This window comes from Ictidomys tridecemlineatus, chromosome 4, assembly GCF_052094955.1.
Source record: "Ictidomys tridecemlineatus isolate mIctTri1 chromosome 4, mIctTri1.hap1, whole genome shotgun sequence".
Taxonomy (NCBI): Eukaryota; Metazoa; Chordata; class Mammalia; order Rodentia; family Sciuridae; genus Ictidomys; species Ictidomys tridecemlineatus.
Window position 1 is genome coordinate 210,104,976 of NC_135480.1, and position 19,035 is coordinate 210,124,010.

Consider the following 19,035-nt stretch of genomic DNA (forward strand, 5'->3'; position numbering starts at 1 on the left):
ATGGGAGGAGCTGGCCTGGTTTAGTGCTGCAGTGGGTGGAACTGACATCAGTGCCAGCTGACAGGGAAGGGACAGGGGCACGGCAGTGACACTCTTTAGAACAAGTATTTGCAAGCTCAGGTAAGGCCTTAAGACAAGTCAGACGGGGTGGGGGTTGTGGCTCAATGGTAGAGCGCTCCCCTACCACATGCGAGGCCCTGGTTCAGCACCACATAAAAATAAATAAATAAATAAAATGAAGGTATTGTGTCCAACTACAATTGAAAAATAAGTATTTATTTATTTTTTTTAAAAAGACGAATCAGAAGGCCATATGACAAGTCAGAAGGCCATGAGGCCCATATGGCATAGTGAGGCTAGACTCTAGAGTTGGGTGAATGTGGCCAAGGGAGTTGGCCCTTGGCATTAGCTGGACTGAGCCTCTCTGCCCACCTACCCATGAGTTTGGACTATATCCTTTAAGGTATAGAGAGAGAGCCAACAGTTTTTCAGCATACCAGTTATAGGCCTTTATAATTTTTATTTTTCCAGCACTGGGGATTAAGCCTGTGGGTGTTATGCCAGTAAGCTATATCCCCAGCCCCTCCTTTTGTGTGTGTATATGACTAAATACACACACACACACACACACACACACACACACACGTATGTATTTAGTTGTAGTTGAACATAATACCTTTACTTTATTTATTTATTTTTATGTGGTGCTGAGGATTGAACCCAGCACTTCAAATGCAACTAGGCAAGTGCTCTACCACTGAGCCACAAACCCAGAACCCCAATTTTTCTTTTTATGGTCCTGGGGATTGAACCCATGGCCTTATGCATTCGAGGCAAGCACTGTACCAACTGAGCTATATTCCCAGCCCCCCTCCCCCAGCCCCTTCTATTTCATCTCATCTCATTTCGAGAGGATCTTTCTAAGTTGCCCAGGCTGGCCTTGAACTTGTGATCCTTCTGCCTCAGCTTTCTGACTAGCCGGGATTACAGGTGTATGCCACTGTGCCCAGCAGTTATAGGGCTTTTTTTTGGTACTGGGGATTGAACCCACAGGTACTTAACCACTGAGCCACATCCCCAGCCCTTTTTTGTATTTTATTTAGAGACAGGGTCTCACCAAGTTGCTTAGGGCCTTGCTAAGTTGCTAAGGCTGACTTTGAACTCATGATTCTCCTGCCTCAGCCTTCTGAGCTGCTGGAATTATAGGCATGTGCCAGTACTCCCGGCTAGTTAAAGGACTTTTTGAAAAGAAAAATAGTAGCCAGGTGCCATGGTGTGTGCCTATAGACCCAGCACTCAGTAAGCTGAGGCAGGAGGTTTGCTTGAGCCCAGGAGTTCATGATCATCCTGGACAATGTAGTAAGACACCCCCCGCCAAAAAAAAAAAAATGTAACAAAAGAGGATGGTGAGAGTGGTCTGTGGCAGAGCTGTTTCATTCATTTGGAGGAGGTATTATGAGGCTCATATGGCATAGTGAGGCCAGATTCTAAGAGATTTGGTTTTGAACAGTTTGGTTTGGGGGATGACTGACAGAGGCTTGTTGTTTGGCATATGGCAGATATTAGAAATATTTTAATTTTATTATGTGTTTAATATATTGTATAGTAATAATAGCTGATATCTATTGAGAGCATGTACATCCCCACAGTCCAGAACAATCTGTAGCTTCATATTAGCCCTTTGTTTTGGGTTATGTTAGTTGTTAGTTGCTTCCATTTTTTTTTTAAAGATCTTTTTAATTGTAGATGGACACAATACCTTTATTTTATTTGTTTTTATGTGGTGCCAGGGATCGAACCCAGCATGTCACGCATGCTAGGCAAGTACTTTACCACTGAGCCACAACCCCAGCCCAAGTTGCTTCCATTTTACTGAAGGGTAAACTGAGGCACAGTGCATTATGTAACCAAGATAGATTACTGCCAGGTTTCTGATTTCACTACTAAATGGCTCAGGGGTCACTCCAGGTAAACTGGGCTGACTGCGCTGCATGAGATAACCATACAAGAGATGCACTACCTTTTTCTTTGAGGTCGCTGTGACGGCTCCTCTGACCTTAACTGTCCGCAGGAAGAGAAAGAGCGAGAGCATGTACTGACCCCTTTTATTTAGGAGAAGCTATTCAAATGAGGCAAGGGGTCAGGTTTCAGGGGGCTGAGTCTATCTTCATGATGTCCACTGTCAGCAGGTTGACTGACACCTGGGTAGGCCACACCCAAGGGCACAGTTAGAGAAGGGGACACATACAAGGCACTTCCATGGAAGATTTTATCCTAAACAGGGCAAGGGATTATATTACAAAGGAACAGGTGAGCATAGCTTCACTCATGGGGCTGTAGCAAGACACATTCATGCACGAGACACGGACCCTAGAACCCAAGAAGGGTGGGGAAAGCTCTGCCACATTTCTGTGACTGCGCGCCTCAGCACCCAACTGGGGAGTGTGACTCAGTCACGTGTAAGGTTGGTCTCCCACAGATTACACATCTAGTAAGTGGCAGAGCTGACATTTGAGTCTGATCAGACTGGTTTGTGAGCCCTGGTACTTGGTGTTACTTTGGTGTCTGGTTTTCAGTGCTCAGTGCATGATGCAATGTGGAAGATCCCAGGCTGCCCAGGTACCTACAACCCGGTGTGTGGGTAGAGGTGGGTGTAGCTCTCCTTTTTGATGCAAAGAAGGCATGACTATCTTCTGTTTTAATCTAGTTTTTAGTTAAGTTGTTATAATACATCTACTCTTATAATACAGTTACAATTGAAGCTTTTCATAAGAGTAGATATCTTATAACTGGGTGGTAGTTGACAGTATTTTGCCATACCATCCCTGTGTTCTTTCTACCTTTTTTAAAAAAAAAAAATTTTTTTTTTTAGTTGTTGATGGACCTTTATTTATTTATATGTGGTGCTGAGAATCGAACCCAGTGTCTCACCCATGTTAGGCAAGCACTTTACCACTGAGATACAGCCTCAGCCCCTTTCTACTCTTCTTGATCTTTTATTTATTAATTTTTGCTCAGGTGTCTTCGAGGTGTCATGAAATTTTCATCTTTAAATACTTGGTATGTATCCTTAAAAAAATACAGACTTAAAGTCAAACACAATGCTGTTTTTTTTTTAAATTTTTTTTTTTAAAGAGAGAGAGTGTGAGAGAGAGAGTGAGAGAAAGAATTGAGAGAGTGAGAATTTTTTAATATTTATTTTTTAGTTTTCGGCCGACACAACATCTTTGTTTGTATGTGGTGCTGAGAATCGAACCCGGGCCGCACGCATGCCAGGCGAGCGCATGCGAGCACGCTACCGCATGAGCCACATCCCCAGCCCCCACAATGCTGTTTTCACACCCTTGAAATTAACAATAACTGGGGGTATCATCTAACTACTTTCTTGTTTTCCTTAATTATTTTGAAATGTGAGTTTTGGATTGTTGGTTTGCCCCCACCAGAATCCTGACACAGTCCACACTTTGTACTTGCTTAGGTTTAAGACTGGTGTCTAGAGCAACCCCTATCCCCAAAGTCTTCTCATGCCACTGACTTGGTGAGGAACCTATCAAGTGGTCTTACAGAATGGCCTACGTTGGATTTCCATCACTGATTTTTTTTTAGGGCACAGATGTTTATGAGGCATGTTGCTTCTCTTAGGGCTAACAAATGACAGCACACTTAGCATTCCTGCCTTCTCTGGGACCGTTCATATTTTGAAAATTGGCTGAAATGAGGAAGCAACAACTGTATCTTTAAGGTTAAGCCAGCAGAGCTCTCAGTGCTACATCACTGGGCTCACATTGGGCACAGAGGTGGGCCTGGGGCTGGTAGTGTGCAGGCCCTGTTCTTGTTCTGGGTCTTCTTTCTATGAGACATTCTTTTTTGAATTTTTTATGGTGCTTCGAAAGAACCCAGGGTTTTGTGCATGCTAGGCAGGTGCTCCACCACTGAGCCACCCCTCAGCCTTCTGCCAGGTATTCTTGTTGGTCATGGCCTTGTGATTTCTAATGGAGTCCATGAATTTTCATCTTAACTTGCTCCATATTAAATTTAGAGAGAGAGGGAGTTCAGGGCTTGCCTGCTCCCAGCCTTCCAGTGGAGGTAGTCTGCTTCCAGGGGATGTGTTCTGAGCTGTGTGCTCTGAGTGTTTGCTAGTTCCAGCCAGCAGCCCAGCCATAGTTCCACATGCTCATATGCTGTGCTACCATGGAGGCAGGAACTGTCCATATGGGAGTCTGGCTGACCAGGTGGAGGCCCCACTGTGTAGTAACTCCACTGGGAAGGCTGGCTGTGAGGTGTCAGGTTCAGAAAACTTGATTTCGTTAGTAAATCAAATTGGTCATTGTACTATCCAAACTTGAAACAAACTGATGTGTAAACTAGAAAATTAGCACATTTATTGGTCATAAGAAACAGGTACCACTGTCTCCATGTAGCATAAAAGTTGCTTGACTTTAACTCCTGCTGTATGTTTTGGAATAGATAAGACTCCGGCCAGGAGTCACTACTCACACTGAGGGAGCGTGTTCTCGTAGCTGGCTCTCGTGCATGAGCAGGTTTTAGTGACTGGAAACAGAGGGTTGGAAAAAACTTCAACCTGCACCCGCCTTGCATTACTACCAGGCCTCTGCCCATGCTTTCTCAGTGCTTGGAACATTTGTGCTGATCAGTTTAATCCCTCACATCCTCAGCTTGCTGCATCTTCTCTGTAGGTTGAATTCCCTGAGGGTACACATGAAGACTGTTTAGCTGGGGCCTTAGCAGCCAGGGAGCATGGAGCTTGGATTGCTGAGCGAGCTCTATGAGCCAGACCTGTGCTGGGAGTACAGATGGCTTCCTCCTTACCTCTTGGGATATTGGCATTAGCTGGGGAAGGAGTGTTGTGCAATGCCCTACCTGATGACTTGGTGGTGAAACAATAGTGATTGTCAGACAAGGCACAGGGGTGAAGATTTTCTGGTTCTGATTCTGGAGCCTTGATGGAAAGCCTTGGACACTGGGCTGGGCTCATCTGAAGGCTCACCTGTTGCATGGCTGGTGACTGGAGCCCTCTGTGTGGTACAGGCTTCTCACATGTAGTGGTTGGGCAGCATTGAGTGAACTGATGTGGTGGAGCTGTGCCCATAGCATGCCGATGACTTTGGGACCTTGGTGTTAGGCAGAGTCACATCACCGTGTTCTTTGTGCCCAGGCAGCTGTGAGGCACACCCAGGTAAAGGTGAGGGAATGTAGGTCCCTCCTCTGCGTGGAGGAGTGTCAGCATCACAATGTTCAGGGACCTGTAGAATAAATAGGATATATGTCAGACCTGCTTTTGGAAAAATTGAGTGGCTGAAAGAGCCCTCCATAAATGCAGCAAGGATGGGTTTCTTTCTTTGCAGGGAGGCCCATCTAAGGGTTAAGTAGTAGATGGAAAGGAAATCTGTTCTGGTATTTTGAAATCTCCTAAGTGTAATTTCTGGGGCTACTTTGGATATTAATTGTTTTCTCCAAATTTAGGAACAAACTTTCCTTTTTCTGCCAAGGAAAAAAACAAAAGGAAAAGAAAATTTCTGAGAGCTGTTGAAAGGATTCATTCTTTTTCTCTCCGCCCCCTTTGATAATTGGGGAAGCTGGTATGTGGAAATACTTGAGATCAGAGATGGGCAGATAGCGCTCTGCATCTCTGAGTTTGCTGAGCTGGAGATGCTCCTGTCTTTGAGAACTATTTGCATTTCCTGAGTTTTTGGTGCCATGACAGTTCCCAAAGAGGAAGCACACGTCTCCGCCAGACTTGTTATAGTCACAGTGAGTCTTTTTCATAGGCAGGCAAGTTTGAAGAGAGTTTGCCAGGTTTCCTTTCCAAAATGTCTTGTCACCTGGATCTGTCTTCACAGTGCAGGTAGCTGATATATAAAAACTGACCCCCTCACAAATGGCAGGATAAAAATATTTTGAGGCCAAAGTGGGAAAGAAGGGTGTTCATTCCATGCAAGAATGTTTTTTTCTTCTTTTTCTGCCTCCCACATGAGAGTCATTCACACCTTCTGTTTGTTCTGTGTACCTTTGTAGTCCTGCTGTTCTGGTGAGGAACCCGGTTTTGAGCCCTTCTGTTTAAACTGGCTCTTAAACATGAGATATGTACAGCTGTTAAAAGTTAGTTTTCTGTGCATGCACAAGGGCCCTGAGTTCTTTGGCCCTGCATGGACGTGAAGAAGACTTGGGGAGGCTCTTTCTGGGGAGGTGGAAGCTGATCTGTGAGATGGTGTGGCTTTCAGGAAGGGAGGGCATAGTCTACCAGGTCCCAGTTCCAGAGGAGGGAATACAGCCTGTGGCCTTCAGTTTTGTCTGTGAGCCTTGCTGCTTCCTAGAAGGTCTGAGCCAGTGAGAACAGACCTTTAAGTTGACTCATGAAAACAGTAGGATTTGCAACCTATGTATCATGGTTTTTTTTTTTTTTTTTTTTTTTGCAGTACTTTGGATTGAACCCAAGGGCATCACACATGCTAGGCAAGAGCTCACTGAGCCACACCTCTTCATTTTGAGACAGGTCTTGCTACGTTGCCCATGTGTGTCTTGAACTTGCTATCCTCCTGTATCAGCCTCCCAAGTCACTGGGGTCACAAGTGTGGCTGCTGCCCCCTTTCCAGGTTATATTTTTACAGGTGGTCTCTGTGAGTTACACAGTAGGCACTTGTGGCCTGTGTTTGTCTTGAGGAAGCTCCCACCTGACCTTTGGGCTGAACAGCCTGGCTGTGTTCCCACCACAAGGCTGTCCCATTGCCCAGGCACAGTGTTGTGGAGACTGGAAGCAAAGTTTCTGGTAACTTGATGGGTTTCCTTGTGGCCTAGAATATAAGGATGCCTTCTGTGGTTAACCCTCATGGCTGAGGTGAGAAGTTCTCTGGGTCAAGTATTTTGTGCTTGCTGAGTCAGTAACAAGAGAAATGCCTCTTGAAGGCATTTGCCTGGAATCCAGAGCCACATGCAGGTACCTCTCTGGTGGTGCTGAGAGCAACCATAGCCTCATGTCTTCACATGACTCCTACTTGCAGAGTGCATGGCCTTCTCTGAGAGCCTTTGGATGCTGCTGAGTCAACTGGGCTGGTGGTGGGTCCTTTCTCTTGCATCCCTTTAACCTCTTGGTAGCATCGAAGATGCTGTGCAGAAACAGAGACTGCTTAATGGGTGCTGAGAAGAAGTCATCGCGTTGTCTTAGTCTTTGGTGGTACTGGGGTTTGAACCCAGGGCCTTATGCATGTGAGGCAAGCACTCTACCAACTGAGCTATATCCCCAGCCTAAGTTATCATTGTCTTAATATTATTAGTTTGCTGGCAAAACACAAACTCAATTGGTCTTGTCTGGCTATGTTGTTCAAAAGCAGGGTACGCGGTGGAAAACTTCAGGCTTTGACTAGGAAAAGAAGCAAAATGACCACTTTTTTCTTTTTTCTTTTTTTTTTTTTGGTGGTGCTGGGGATTGAACCCAGGGCCTTATGCATGTGAGGCAAGCACTCTGCCATTTGAGCTATATCCCCAGACCCAAAATTACCACTTTTGAAGTGATTTCTAGATGTGTTACTCTAGGCAGTGTACTACCTGGTAGTCTTTGCCTCCTGGTGGCTGTGCCAGGGAGATTACCAAATGCTGTAGTGTGCTGTCTTCAGTAAATGCATGGGTCTGACTCACCTCTTTAGGCACTCATCCGGGACAACGGCGGGGACTTTAAAGGAGCATGAACACTGGTAAGGGATGGAGCTCAGCAACACCAGGCAGAAGCTGCGCATACATAGAGTGGCTGGGGTAGCACCATCCTGGGGCCCAGATGTCCCTGGCAGGATTGTACCCACCTGCCCAGAGCCTGGCTCACCCCAGCCCCTTTTTGGGCCAGACAGGGCCTGAGTTTAGGCAGCTGGGAACAATTGTCTTCAGTGTTCTTTCCAGTTAAGAATTGATGCACTTCCATTGGTTCTTTCTTCTGTCTTTAAATTTTAAATTTGCAAAGTAATTTAAATATTTTCACGTGCTTGTATTCTAATACTTCTAACAGACTCTCATACATTCCTTTTTTTTTAAACTAGGGACTAAATCCAGGGGTGCTTTACCACTGAGCTACATCACTATTTCTCTCTCTCTCTCTCTCTTTTTTTTTTTTTGGTATTCTGAAGCTGTCCTCAAACTTGTGATATCCCTGTCTCAGCCTTGTCTTTGAGTTTTAGGAGTCTTGTAGTGGTCATCGTCTGAATTCTGTGCTCTTTTCTTACCAGACTCTTTTTTTTTTTTTTTTTTTTATAGTACTGTGGATTGAACCCAGCGGCCCTTAACCACTCACTGAGCTACACTCCCAACCCTTTTTACATTTTATTTAGGGACAAGGTCTCCCTGAGTTCTTAGGGCCTTGATAAGTTGCTGAGACTGGCTTTGAACTCGCAGTCCTCTTGCCTCAGCTTCATGAGCCGCAGGGATTATAGGCATGTGCCACCGTGCTTGGCTTCCACCAGACATTGTTGATTTAAAAAAAAAAGAAAAAATAAGTGGTTTGGTAGAGTAGATGGGGGCAAGCACCTGGAAGGCTGGGTTATGGGCAACTTCACCTGCAGGTGTCCTTCTCCCGTGCGGGAAGGTGCCCCATCTGTCAGGCGAGCTGGCTGTGCAGGTATTAGGCAGCTCCACTGCAGCAGGCATTTCCAGCAGTGCATTACCAGGAATGCATGGTAATCTTCCCTGGAAAGTTGGTGTTTCATTAAATTCTAGTCCCAGTTCCTTTTACTGTATGTATAATAGAAAAGATTCTTTTAAAAAGTACCTAAAATCAGTAGCAGTGAAATTTTAGCTAAACTGTATTATGGCAAATTATGTTTGATGCACAGTCCTTTCATGTTAAATGGCATTAGAGAGATGCTACTTGTAGATGGAAGACAATGTTGTCCTTTCACCAGTGAGAAGGAATTCATTCAGTTGAAGTGTCACTTATTGATTGCTTTTTTAAAAAAATCTATGGATAGTGTAAAGTCGTAGTGATTATTGCATGCTTATTTTATGATTATGTTCAGAGGCAGGGATATAAGTAAAGGGCTGGTAGGTTTTTAATTTTAATCATTAAAAAAATCTAGATTATAGGCTAGAGTTGTGGCTAAGTGGTAGAGCGCTCGCCTATCTTGCATGAGGCACTGGGTTCAATCCTCAGCACCGCATAAATATAAAATAAAAATATTGTGTCCATCTAAAACTAAAAAATAAATTTTAAAAAATCTAGTATGTGTAGATGTACATCCCCATGTGGTAGCATCTGTCCTATGTGTCCAGAAAGACTTTGTGAGGTCACTGAAATGGGCACACACAGATACCAGCACTTACCTAAGGAAGGTGGTTTTGCATGTGGGTCTTTTTCCTATCCAGGGTCTCTTTTGCACGTTCCCCATGTCTTGTGACATTTCATGGTACATCTGTCTTGGGAGCTGGGTGCACTTAGTCCCACTGATCTAGCCTAGGGAAGTTTCTGCTTTACCTTCTGGAAAACTTTTTCCCTTAGTTTTCCTTATGTATCTAAACATACTAATTTGCACTGAAGGAAAAGGTTTCATGAACTGAAAATATCCTCCTTTTTTCTCTAGCCACCTCAGTGCCTTAGAATGTTAAAATGGACCAAGAATAGAACATGGTTTCTAGGAGGACAGTAGACCTCGGCTCTGGTATGTCAGGATGCAGAAGCAGCTCCATTATTCTGCTCTTCTTTCCCAAGGGTCTGCTTTATTGCTATCGATTGTGACCCATTTTGATTGTGGATTGGCTGGATTTTGTGTGTGGGTACATGCAAGTGGCTTTTCAGCCTTTATTGTCTATATGCTGCTGTAACTGGCTTTTTATATAGGCCATGAAGTTGACTGAGGATTTGTATAGGCTGTGAAGAAGCTGTTCTTGTGGTCACTCTGGCATCACAAATCCCCTTCTGTTTTACCACTGAGAATGGCAGATTACTGTGTGTCTATAAACAAAGGTGTGACCTGACAGCCCCTCTGCCCGCTTACAGGAGGAAGGAGGTACTCAACTGGACCAGGGCCCAGAGCTCAGAGGGAGGGACTGGGGCCCTTTTTTCTAGTGAGGGTCTTTTAGCGAGGAGCTTGAGAGCCTTGGCCTACAATTGTAAATACTGAGAATTTTCTAGTGGTTTAATTTTGTTTAAGGAATATGGGAATTTAAGATAATGTTTAGTAGGTTTGTTTGTTTTTATACTGGGGATTGAACCTAAGGGTGCTCTACCACTGAGCTATATCCCTACCTCTTTTTAGTCTTATTTTTAATTTCTCACTAAGTTGCCTGGGCTGGCCTGAACTTGTGTTCCTCCTGCCTCAGCCTCTCAAATAGCTGGGATTTTTAGATATATGCGACTGTATCCACTTTGTGTCACCCACCCCCCAAACTATATTTCAGAAGAGTTTTGGCACTACAAACATCTAACTTAAAAGAGGTGTGTCTTTGGGTAAACCCTTGGCTGTCTGTTCTGGCCTCTATTCCTGTGATTTTCAGCTTCCTTGTTCTACTTGGTACCCTCTCTATACTCTTTACTTTTATTCTCTTTATCTTATTTAGAATTTTGTGTTTAAAAGGCGCTTTGAGCTGGCCATGGTGGCGCATGCCTATTATCCCAGTGGCTGATGTAGGAGGATTGCAAGTTCAAAGCCAGCCTCAGCAATTTAGCAAGGCCCTGTCTCAAAATAAAAAAGGGCTGGGGATGTGTCTCAGTGGTTAAGCACCCCTGGGTTCAATCCTTAGTACCAAAGGGTGTATATAGGGGGAGAATACTTAAACAACAACAAAAACAGTGCCTCTTTGATTGGAAGAAGTCCCAGAATCCCTGGAAATCTCAGGCTGGGTGGGAATTCCTTTTTCCAACCTGGGTTTGGAAGTTGGACACAGTCTACTCCTGTTTTGTCTTTTTTTTTTAGTGTTAGTTTCACCAGAGCAGATTTAACTTTGCTGCAGATGCTTTTCTGCAGCTCCCTGCCTGCAGGTTTACTGCCTAGCTCGCTCCTCTTGCTGCTGCTTGTCTTCCCTTTCCCAGCATGATTGTGTGCACAGATACAGGGTTGTTTGTATTTTTAATTATTTTTTAGATGTTGATGAATCTTTATTTTATTCATTTATTTATATGTAGCTCTGAGAATTAAACCCAGTGCCTCACACATGCTAGGCAAATACTCTACCACTGAGCTATATTTTTATTTTTTAAACTTTTTTTTTTTCAAGAGAGAGAGAGAGAGAGAGAGAGAATTTTAATATTTATTTTTTAGTTTTTGGCAGATACAACATCTTTGTTTTTTGTATGTGGTGCTGAGGATTGAACCAGGGCCGCATGCATGCCAGGTGAGCGTGCTACTGCTTGAGTCACACCCCCAGCCCTAAACGTTTTTTAAATATATATTTTTTTTTAGTCATGGTTGGACACACCTTATTTATTTATTTATTTTTAAGTGGTGCTTTTATTTATTTTATTTTTTAATGTGGTGATAGGTGAGTGTTCTATCACTGAGCCACAACCCCAGCCCCTTATTTTTTTAAAAATTTATTTATTTAAAACTTTTTTTTTAAGTTGTAGTTGGATACAATACCTTTATTTTATTTATTTATTTTTATGTGGTGCCTTATATGTGCAAGGCAAATGCTGTGCCACTGAGCCACAATCCCAACTCCTCTGTTTTTATTTTTAATGACTGAGAGGAAAACATCTCTACAACTGAAGCTTCTGGAAGAACCCTTGTTCTAGCTCATCTTGTACCTGCCTCTGAATTTGACCCTGGCCTCCCTTGGGCTTTGCATTTCAGAGCAGAGTCTCTGAAGACATTTTTGTGGGTGACTTTTGTCCTGGAGAGATGTACCTTGTGGGCATGAGGTGGTGGTAGTTACAAACTTTCACAAAATACTTGACCTTTGACCTCATGGGGATTTCTTCTTGCCCAGGACCATTGTCACTTTGTGGGGGTAGAAGCCAGCTCTAGCCTCCAGAACAGCATCATTGTTCTTCATGTTCAGTCGTATCAGCTTCGTGTTCAGTCATATCAGCCAGGGCAAGCACTACTGACCCGGGTTTCTTGGACTTCTTGTTTTCAACTGCAGCTCCCCAGGCCTGCAGTAAAGAGTCTGGGTGTTCTTGAGTGTGGGCACATGAACCAAGAACCAACAGCAATAGCAAGAACTCCCAAGGGGAAGCTTTTAGGTGGAGAGAAGTGAAGGCAGTGTTTGGAGAAGAGGTGGAAGGTTCACAGTTGCACACGTTGGTTCCCTTCTCTCACCTGCTGTTCTGGTTTGTATTCCCACATGTGCCACTTAGAAAATGCAAGGGCTGTTGCTCATGGAAAAGAGGCGGATAAAGGGTGTTTGGCCAGTGGCATTTGCCTGGTTCTCCAAGGAGGAGGTGCAGGCGTTAGGTGCCACTTAGTAGACTCTGGTCTTGGCATGGGAATGGAGTCCAGGTACTCCCACTGCCAGTGTTAAAGCTGTGTGACTTTGAGGCTTTATGTCAAGCAGGTGTGGCTCATGCTGAGGAAAAGGAGGACAGAGCAAGAAGCCCAGAGACAGCCCCATTGTTATGGCCCTCACTCTTCAACCTCTTGCTGCTCTGAGGCTAAGGGACTAGCTGTGGAAGGGTCTTGACCTGTGGTCTGAGGAAGGGTATCCCTTAATCCTGGAGGTCCCTGGACTGAAGGAATAGATTTTGGACTGAATGCTCCAGGGCTGTTGGAGCATCTTGGAGCCATGGGTGGGGTTCCCAAGGCTGTGAGGGAATACCACATACTATGGTGGGGGGGATATTTCTGGGCTGTGGGGGGTGGGGAGCAGGGGCTGTAGGGCCTTAAGAGCTGATGTCTAGATTGTCAGGAGGATTCCTAGCCACAGAAGGGAATTGTGGACTGTGGGGGATTCCTGGGTTATGGGAAGCGATCTCCCAGTGTACTAGTCAGCTTTTTGTCTCTGTGACCAAAATATCTAGTTTGAAAAACTAGAGGAGGAAAAATTTATTTTGAGATTAGAATTTCAGAGTTCTCAGTACATGGTCAGCTGATTCCATTGCTTTGGGCCCAAGATGAGGCAGAATGTCAAGGTGGAAGGACATGGCAAAGGAAAGCTACTCAGATCATGGTACCTGGGAAGCAGAGGGAGAGAGAGAGAGTCTCCAGGGACAAAATATAGACAACCAAAACTTGCCCCCAGTGACCTACTTTGTTTAGTCATGCACTGCCTGCCTATAGTGATCATCTAGTTAGTTGCATTCACGTTATAATATTATATTAATGTTATAATTATTAATCCATCAAATGGATTGATCATCTATTTAGGTCACAGCTCTCAAAATGTAGTCATTTCACCTCTGAATGCTCCTACATTAACAGAGGAGCTTTTTTGCGGGTAAGAGGACACCTCATATCCAAACCATAACCCTAGGCTCTCTAATGGGTTTCCTAAAGGTATGGGGCCTGTGTCCAGCCTTACCCCAATACTTTTACGAACCGAGGAGAGCAGTGGGGCCTTTCTTCTCCCCTCTCCTCCTCATGGCTCTCTGGGATCCTTTTATCCTCTGTGAAATATGGGGTACAGTGCTTTTTCTCTGTCCCCTGAAGCACAAGGTGGGAATTTCCTCTTTTCCTGAGGCAGACTGCACCTAGACAATGAGGAGATGGCTGCACATCAGTATGTGGCCTCTGTGTTTTCATTTCACTATGCTCTCTGGGAACTGTGTTTACGCAACTAGTGCTGATAGCTTGTTGGCTATAGTGCTGGGCGCCAGGCAGATCTCCAGGTAGTACTGTGTGTTGGCAGGTTACAGAGACCTTTTACACATCAGCAGCACTTACTGCATGCACCAGCATGGGAACACAGTGGCTTTTGGAACAAGGGCTCCAGTCCTTATTTCTTAACTGGAAACCAAAGTGCAGGAGCCAGGTGATGATAGGAGACCCCACAGTGGTCAAAGACACTTGCATATGGTCCAGGCCCCAACTCGAGAGCTGTACCATTTGATCTATGTGGCCTTGACTACATCTCCTAGGATCCTCTTGCTTGAGACTGTCAGTCTGGTCCTGCCCCATTTCCCGACCAGTGCCCCTGTCTCCTGAGGTCTGGGCTTGATTTGTGCTTTCTCCCTGTCTAGATCTCACTTTTGTACTACCATGTTTCCAGTCCTCAGACTTCCCTAGCCTTGTCTTTCTAAGGAACCTTTTATGAAAAATAACTTCAGATAGGCAGAAAAGTTGAGAGATTTGTACAGTGACTTTGTGGACCCTTCACTCATGTGCATTGCTTGAGATCTTCCAGCTGAGCCCACAAAAGTGCACACGTGCAGACAGTCAAACACACACACACACACACACACACACACACACAGGTATATATGCACATAGTACAACATACTTCTTTCCTCTGAAGCCATTTGAAAGCAAACTCAGACTTCATACCACTTTGTCCTTAATTGCGCACAAGAGCATTTCTCTTTTATAACCATGATGCGATGACAAATCTGGAGGACATTTAGCCTTGATCCGGTTCTCTACTCTGTGTACGATACTTACAGTAATTTCCTTTGTGACAGTTGCATATGGTGTACTGCACAAATTGTCGTGTCTCTTCATTATTATTTTTTCTTTTTTAGTTGTTGATGGGCACAATACCTTTATTTTATTTATTTATTTTTATGTGGTGCAAAGATTGAACCCAGGGCTTTGCATGTGCCAGGCAAGTGCTCCACAACTAAGCTACAGCCCCAGTCAAGTTTTTTAGTCTTTGACTTTCAAAAAGGGGCATTTTTGGAAAATACAGGCCTGCTGTTTTTTAAAAGGTCCTCAGTTGGAATTTGCTAGTGTCTCCTTGTGATTGACCTGAGATTGTGCACTGTTCAGGAAGCTGTAGAAGTGATGTTGTGCAGTCAGTCTATCAAATGGATGCTCTTTGTCCCATGATAGTTCATGTTGACTTGTGGTTAAAGTGTTGCCCACTGGGCTTCTTCTCTGTAGTTACTCTTTTTACCTTTATAATTAAAAATACATTGAGAGCTTGTAAATACCCTGTTTCTTTTCTTTATATTTTTAACCTTTACTTTGTTTATTGGTACTGAGGCTCAAACTCAGTGCCTCACATGTGCCTGCGTGCGAGGCAAGCACTCTACCGCTGAGCTACAATCCCAGCCCCCCCCCCCTGTTTCTTATTAAGCTTGCTCCTCATAGTTTTAGAATCCATCTATGCATTGAACCTAACCTATCTGATGGGAGTAGTAAAATAGTGATTTTTCAGTTCCAACTTCTGGTTGCAACCACATTTGGCATTCTATTAGGAAGAAGAGCTTTGCTTTCATTTACTTACTATATCCACTTATATAATGTTTATGTCTACTCAGGCCATCATTATCATGTTAAGTGGTTGAAATCCATTATTGTGATCATCTATTTTGAGGTTCAAAGTGTCCATACTTAGCCATTAGGAACCCCTTCAGGCATTGCTGTTTCTTGGGACACTCTTGTCATCTTTTGCTCACATTCTTTCTTGGGCACTACTTGGTGCTTTGGAATGGACCTACACTTTTTCTTGCCTTAGACTGGAATTGCTTATTTCTCCAGGAGCTTAGGTCTTAGAGAAAATAAATATGGGTACTGAGACTTAGCAGTTGGTCTGCCTCTTGCTGCCAAGGGTTTGGCATCCCTGCAGTGGTCAGAGCTCCATCGCATGGGTTGCTAGTGAAACTGGAGTTTGAGACAAAATTTGATTCTCTGTTTCTGTTGGTGGTTGGGGTATCTGTAGCCCTGAGAAAGCCCATTTAAGTGTTAGAAGATAATCCCAGCTGGGATGCCTGCACACATCACCTCTGAGGGTTGTAGCTGGAAAAGCTGGATTCTTCTCCACATCACTGGTCCAGTGATGTTGCTGAAGCTCTTTTTTTTTTTAAAGATAGAGGAGAGAGGGAGGGAGGGAGAGAGAGAGAGAATTTTTAATATTTATTTTTTTTTAGTTATCGGCGGACACAACATCTTTGTATGTGGTGCTGAGGATTGAACCTGGGCAGCACGCATGCCAGGCAAGTGCGCTACCGCTTGAGCCACATCCCCAGCCCGTTGCTGAAGCTCTTAATGGCAGGCTGTGCCTTCTAGTATCACAGCAGACCCCAGTTGTTTCCAGGTTCTTATCTCACAAATATAAAGAATGAAATCCACAGATGACAATGGAAGGCGGGAGTGAAAGGAGTAGGCTTTATTTAAGCAAGAAAAAAAAGAGGCAAGAGGGGACCTGATAGCAGATTGCCACTTAGGTGTAAGTCTAGGAGTTTATATAGCTACTGGGTAGGGGCATTGATTAGTATTTGTGCTGATCAGGTCTTGGAAAAGTATGAACACTATTGGTCAGAATTTGTGCTTTCAAATTGATGAATAATCTGCATAATGGCATACCATCACAACACTCAAACATAAGGAACACCCGAGAAACTATTATAAGTCAGACAAAACTCATACAGCATTGTGTCAAATGCAACATTGTCTTTTAGACATTGGATCCTAGAACAACAACAACAAAATGGCATTGAAGAAAAACTAGTGAAATCAGAATAAAATTTTGATTTTAATTGTAAATAAAATAAAATAAATCTGGGCTTAACAAGTATTGGAAAGGTACCAGTGCTATTGGTTAGCCCTTGAGTCTGAACTTTCCTGTAACCTTCTTTTAGGACTGCCCTCACTTCATGCACCCTGCCTTCAGGCTATGGGTAATGACTTCCATAGGGCTGGGAATGGGACTGAGCCCCTTACCTAATTTGAAGGTAGAGGAACCCAGATAGGAAACAAAATAAAAACCCTTATTTGGGGCCCATTAACAGTTCTGTCTTGTTTTCTAACAGCATCTGTGCGATGTGAAAAGCAGATGTGCAAGTGGAAGTGGGGCTTGTGGAGCACCCAAAAGCACTTGCCTGATCTGGTATTGGTGCTTAGTGATAGTTAAGAGAGAAGTGCAGACATCCATGAGGTGCCATCAGCTACAGGTGGGAGGGCAGAATCAGCCATTACCAATAGGATTGAGAAAGAATGCATGTGCCTAGAAACCATTTTCCCTTCAGGGACCCCTGGGGTCCTCAGCCTACACTTTGAAAACTACTAGTTGGGCCACACAAGGAGCTCTGGGGAAGGTGGGAGAGAATAACCTGGAATTGACAGGAAGTTGAGACCTGCTTATACCTTTTCTTGGCCTCCTCCTGGGGTGCCAGTGAGTCACCAGCTCCTCTCAAGAAGGCTGCTGGTGGGAGCATTTGGGAAACACTGGGAATGCTAGATATTTAGCAGGACTGAGGAAGAAGGGATGTTGTGGGGGTTAGGAACTTTGGGTGACAGGGTGGGCAAGACTAAGTTCTTTGGAGGCATAAGTGGCATGAAGTGGAAATAGCAGTGAATTCAAAGTTCAGTAGGAATATCTGAGAAATTTTTCTGGTGTCTTTAGAAAAAATATTCTGGAAGTTATAAGAAGTTTTTTTGGGAGTTATGCCCTTAGGTTCTGGGAGCCCAAAAGTTTTTGGAGCTCAAAGTGGGAAGATAGGATAGTCTTTATCCTATGTTCCCACCCCCAGTGTGAACAAGGCATTTGCTGGCTCCTGCTGCTGCTGCTTTATCCTGAAAGACCTCCTTAGGAGTACTGTGTGTGTTTACCTTCATTTCTCTGGGCAGACTAAGCTACTGCTGCTTTTTTAAGAAATATTTTTTTAGTTGTTAATGGACCTTTATTTATTTATATGTGCTGCTAAGGATGGAACCCAGGGCCTCACACATACTAGGCAAGCATTCTACCACTGAGCCACCCAGTCCCCAGACTAAGCTTTTTGAAGGCAAGAGTTCTGTTTGAGGAAAAGTAAAACAATGCCAGGAAGCCTTGGGTCATTCATATATGCCTCCCTGTAATAGACGCTCACACTCAATGTTCAGTGACTTCAGTGTCTTTTTTTTTTTTTTTTTTTTTTTTTGTGGTGCTGGAGATGGAACTCAGGACCTTGTGCATGCAAGGCAAACACTCTGCCAACTGAACTATATCCCCAGCCTGACTTCAGTGTCTTATTGCTCACTTTTTCTTTTTGTGGTGCCTGGGATTAACCCCAGGGGTGCTCTGCCACTGAGCTATACCTCCGAACCTTTTTGTTTTTTTGTTTTGAGACAGGGTCTTGCTGAGTTGCTGAAGTCGTCCTCAAACTTCCAGTCTTCCTGCCTTAGCCTCCCTAGTAGGTAGGGTTACAGACCTGTTATTTTCTTGATTTACACTTTTTTTTTGTAAATTATTGGATATTTGAAATATTTAGATTAATTATTGTTGGCAACAGAATGCATTTTGAAATAAATTGTAGTAGTCCTATAACAATCAAAGTATTTCAGATTTCTAATTATGTAAGTGATATATGAGCACATCTTCCTAAAGGGCTCCCTTAAGAACTACAGAGTAAGCAGGTGTTTCCTTGGGCTGTCTTCTGAATGCCATCCCTTCTCCTGGAGACAACTGTGTTATCCAGTGGGTGAATAAACCCCAGTCATGTGGATGTTTGGTAGTGAGTTTTGTAACTGATTTATTTTGGAGAAGTCATGTTGGTGTACTGTGTTTTCTGCCTTTAATGCATTCAGGTTGATGGCTGTTTTTTTTTTTTTTTTTTTTTTTTTAGCAGGTAGTTCCGGCCAAGGGTGAGAATAAGCAGGATAGCTGCATGAAAACTGAACTGCTGAGAGAAGGTAAGGGCTGTGTTCCCTGGGATGGGAGACAGAATTTTGCTGCCTGCACTCTCCCTGTTATCTGTCTGGGGTTCAGTGTAATTTCTGATCTCTCCCATTCCTGGACGACAGACAGACAGACAGACACACGCACACACACACACACACACACACGCACACGCACACACACACACACAGAAAAGATCTTGTAGAGAAGGAAAAAACAAACAAACAAAAAAACGAAGTGTGGATAACAGAAACACTGCACCTAGAAAATGAAAAGTGAATGGTCATAGGAATGTTGTAGCATCTTTATTCATACGCAGGCCTCACCCAGTAACAAATTGGACAACCT

General features: G+C 43.9%; 1 protein-coding gene and 1 non-coding gene across 8 annotated transcripts in view; one reads left to right on the plus strand and one right to left on the minus strand.

Moving 5' to 3' along the window:
- The window catches only part of Ehmt1 (euchromatic histone lysine methyltransferase 1), a 157,903-nt gene that overhangs the window by 37,752 nt on the left and 101,116 nt on the right, over positions 1–19,035 (plus strand). For 3 of the 7 annotated variants that reach the window (XM_078048818.1, XM_078048820.1, XM_078048819.1), the window contains exons 2-3: positions 15,959–16,024; positions 18,635–18,701. The exons of 1 other annotated variant lie outside the window; for it this stretch is intronic. In XM_078048818.1, coding sequence (XP_077904944.1) covers positions 15,959–16,024; positions 18,635–18,701 — 133 coding nt within the window. The remainder of the gene's footprint in view (positions 1–15,958; positions 16,025–18,634; positions 18,702–19,035) is intronic. 3 more of the 7 variants (XM_078048821.1, XM_005336859.5, XM_078048822.1) reach the window with 2 other exon arrangements.
- Positions 7,188–7,260, minus strand: Trnav-cac (transfer RNA valine (anticodon CAC)). Its single transcript has one exon. It is a non-coding gene; the product is annotated as a tRNA-Val (tRNA).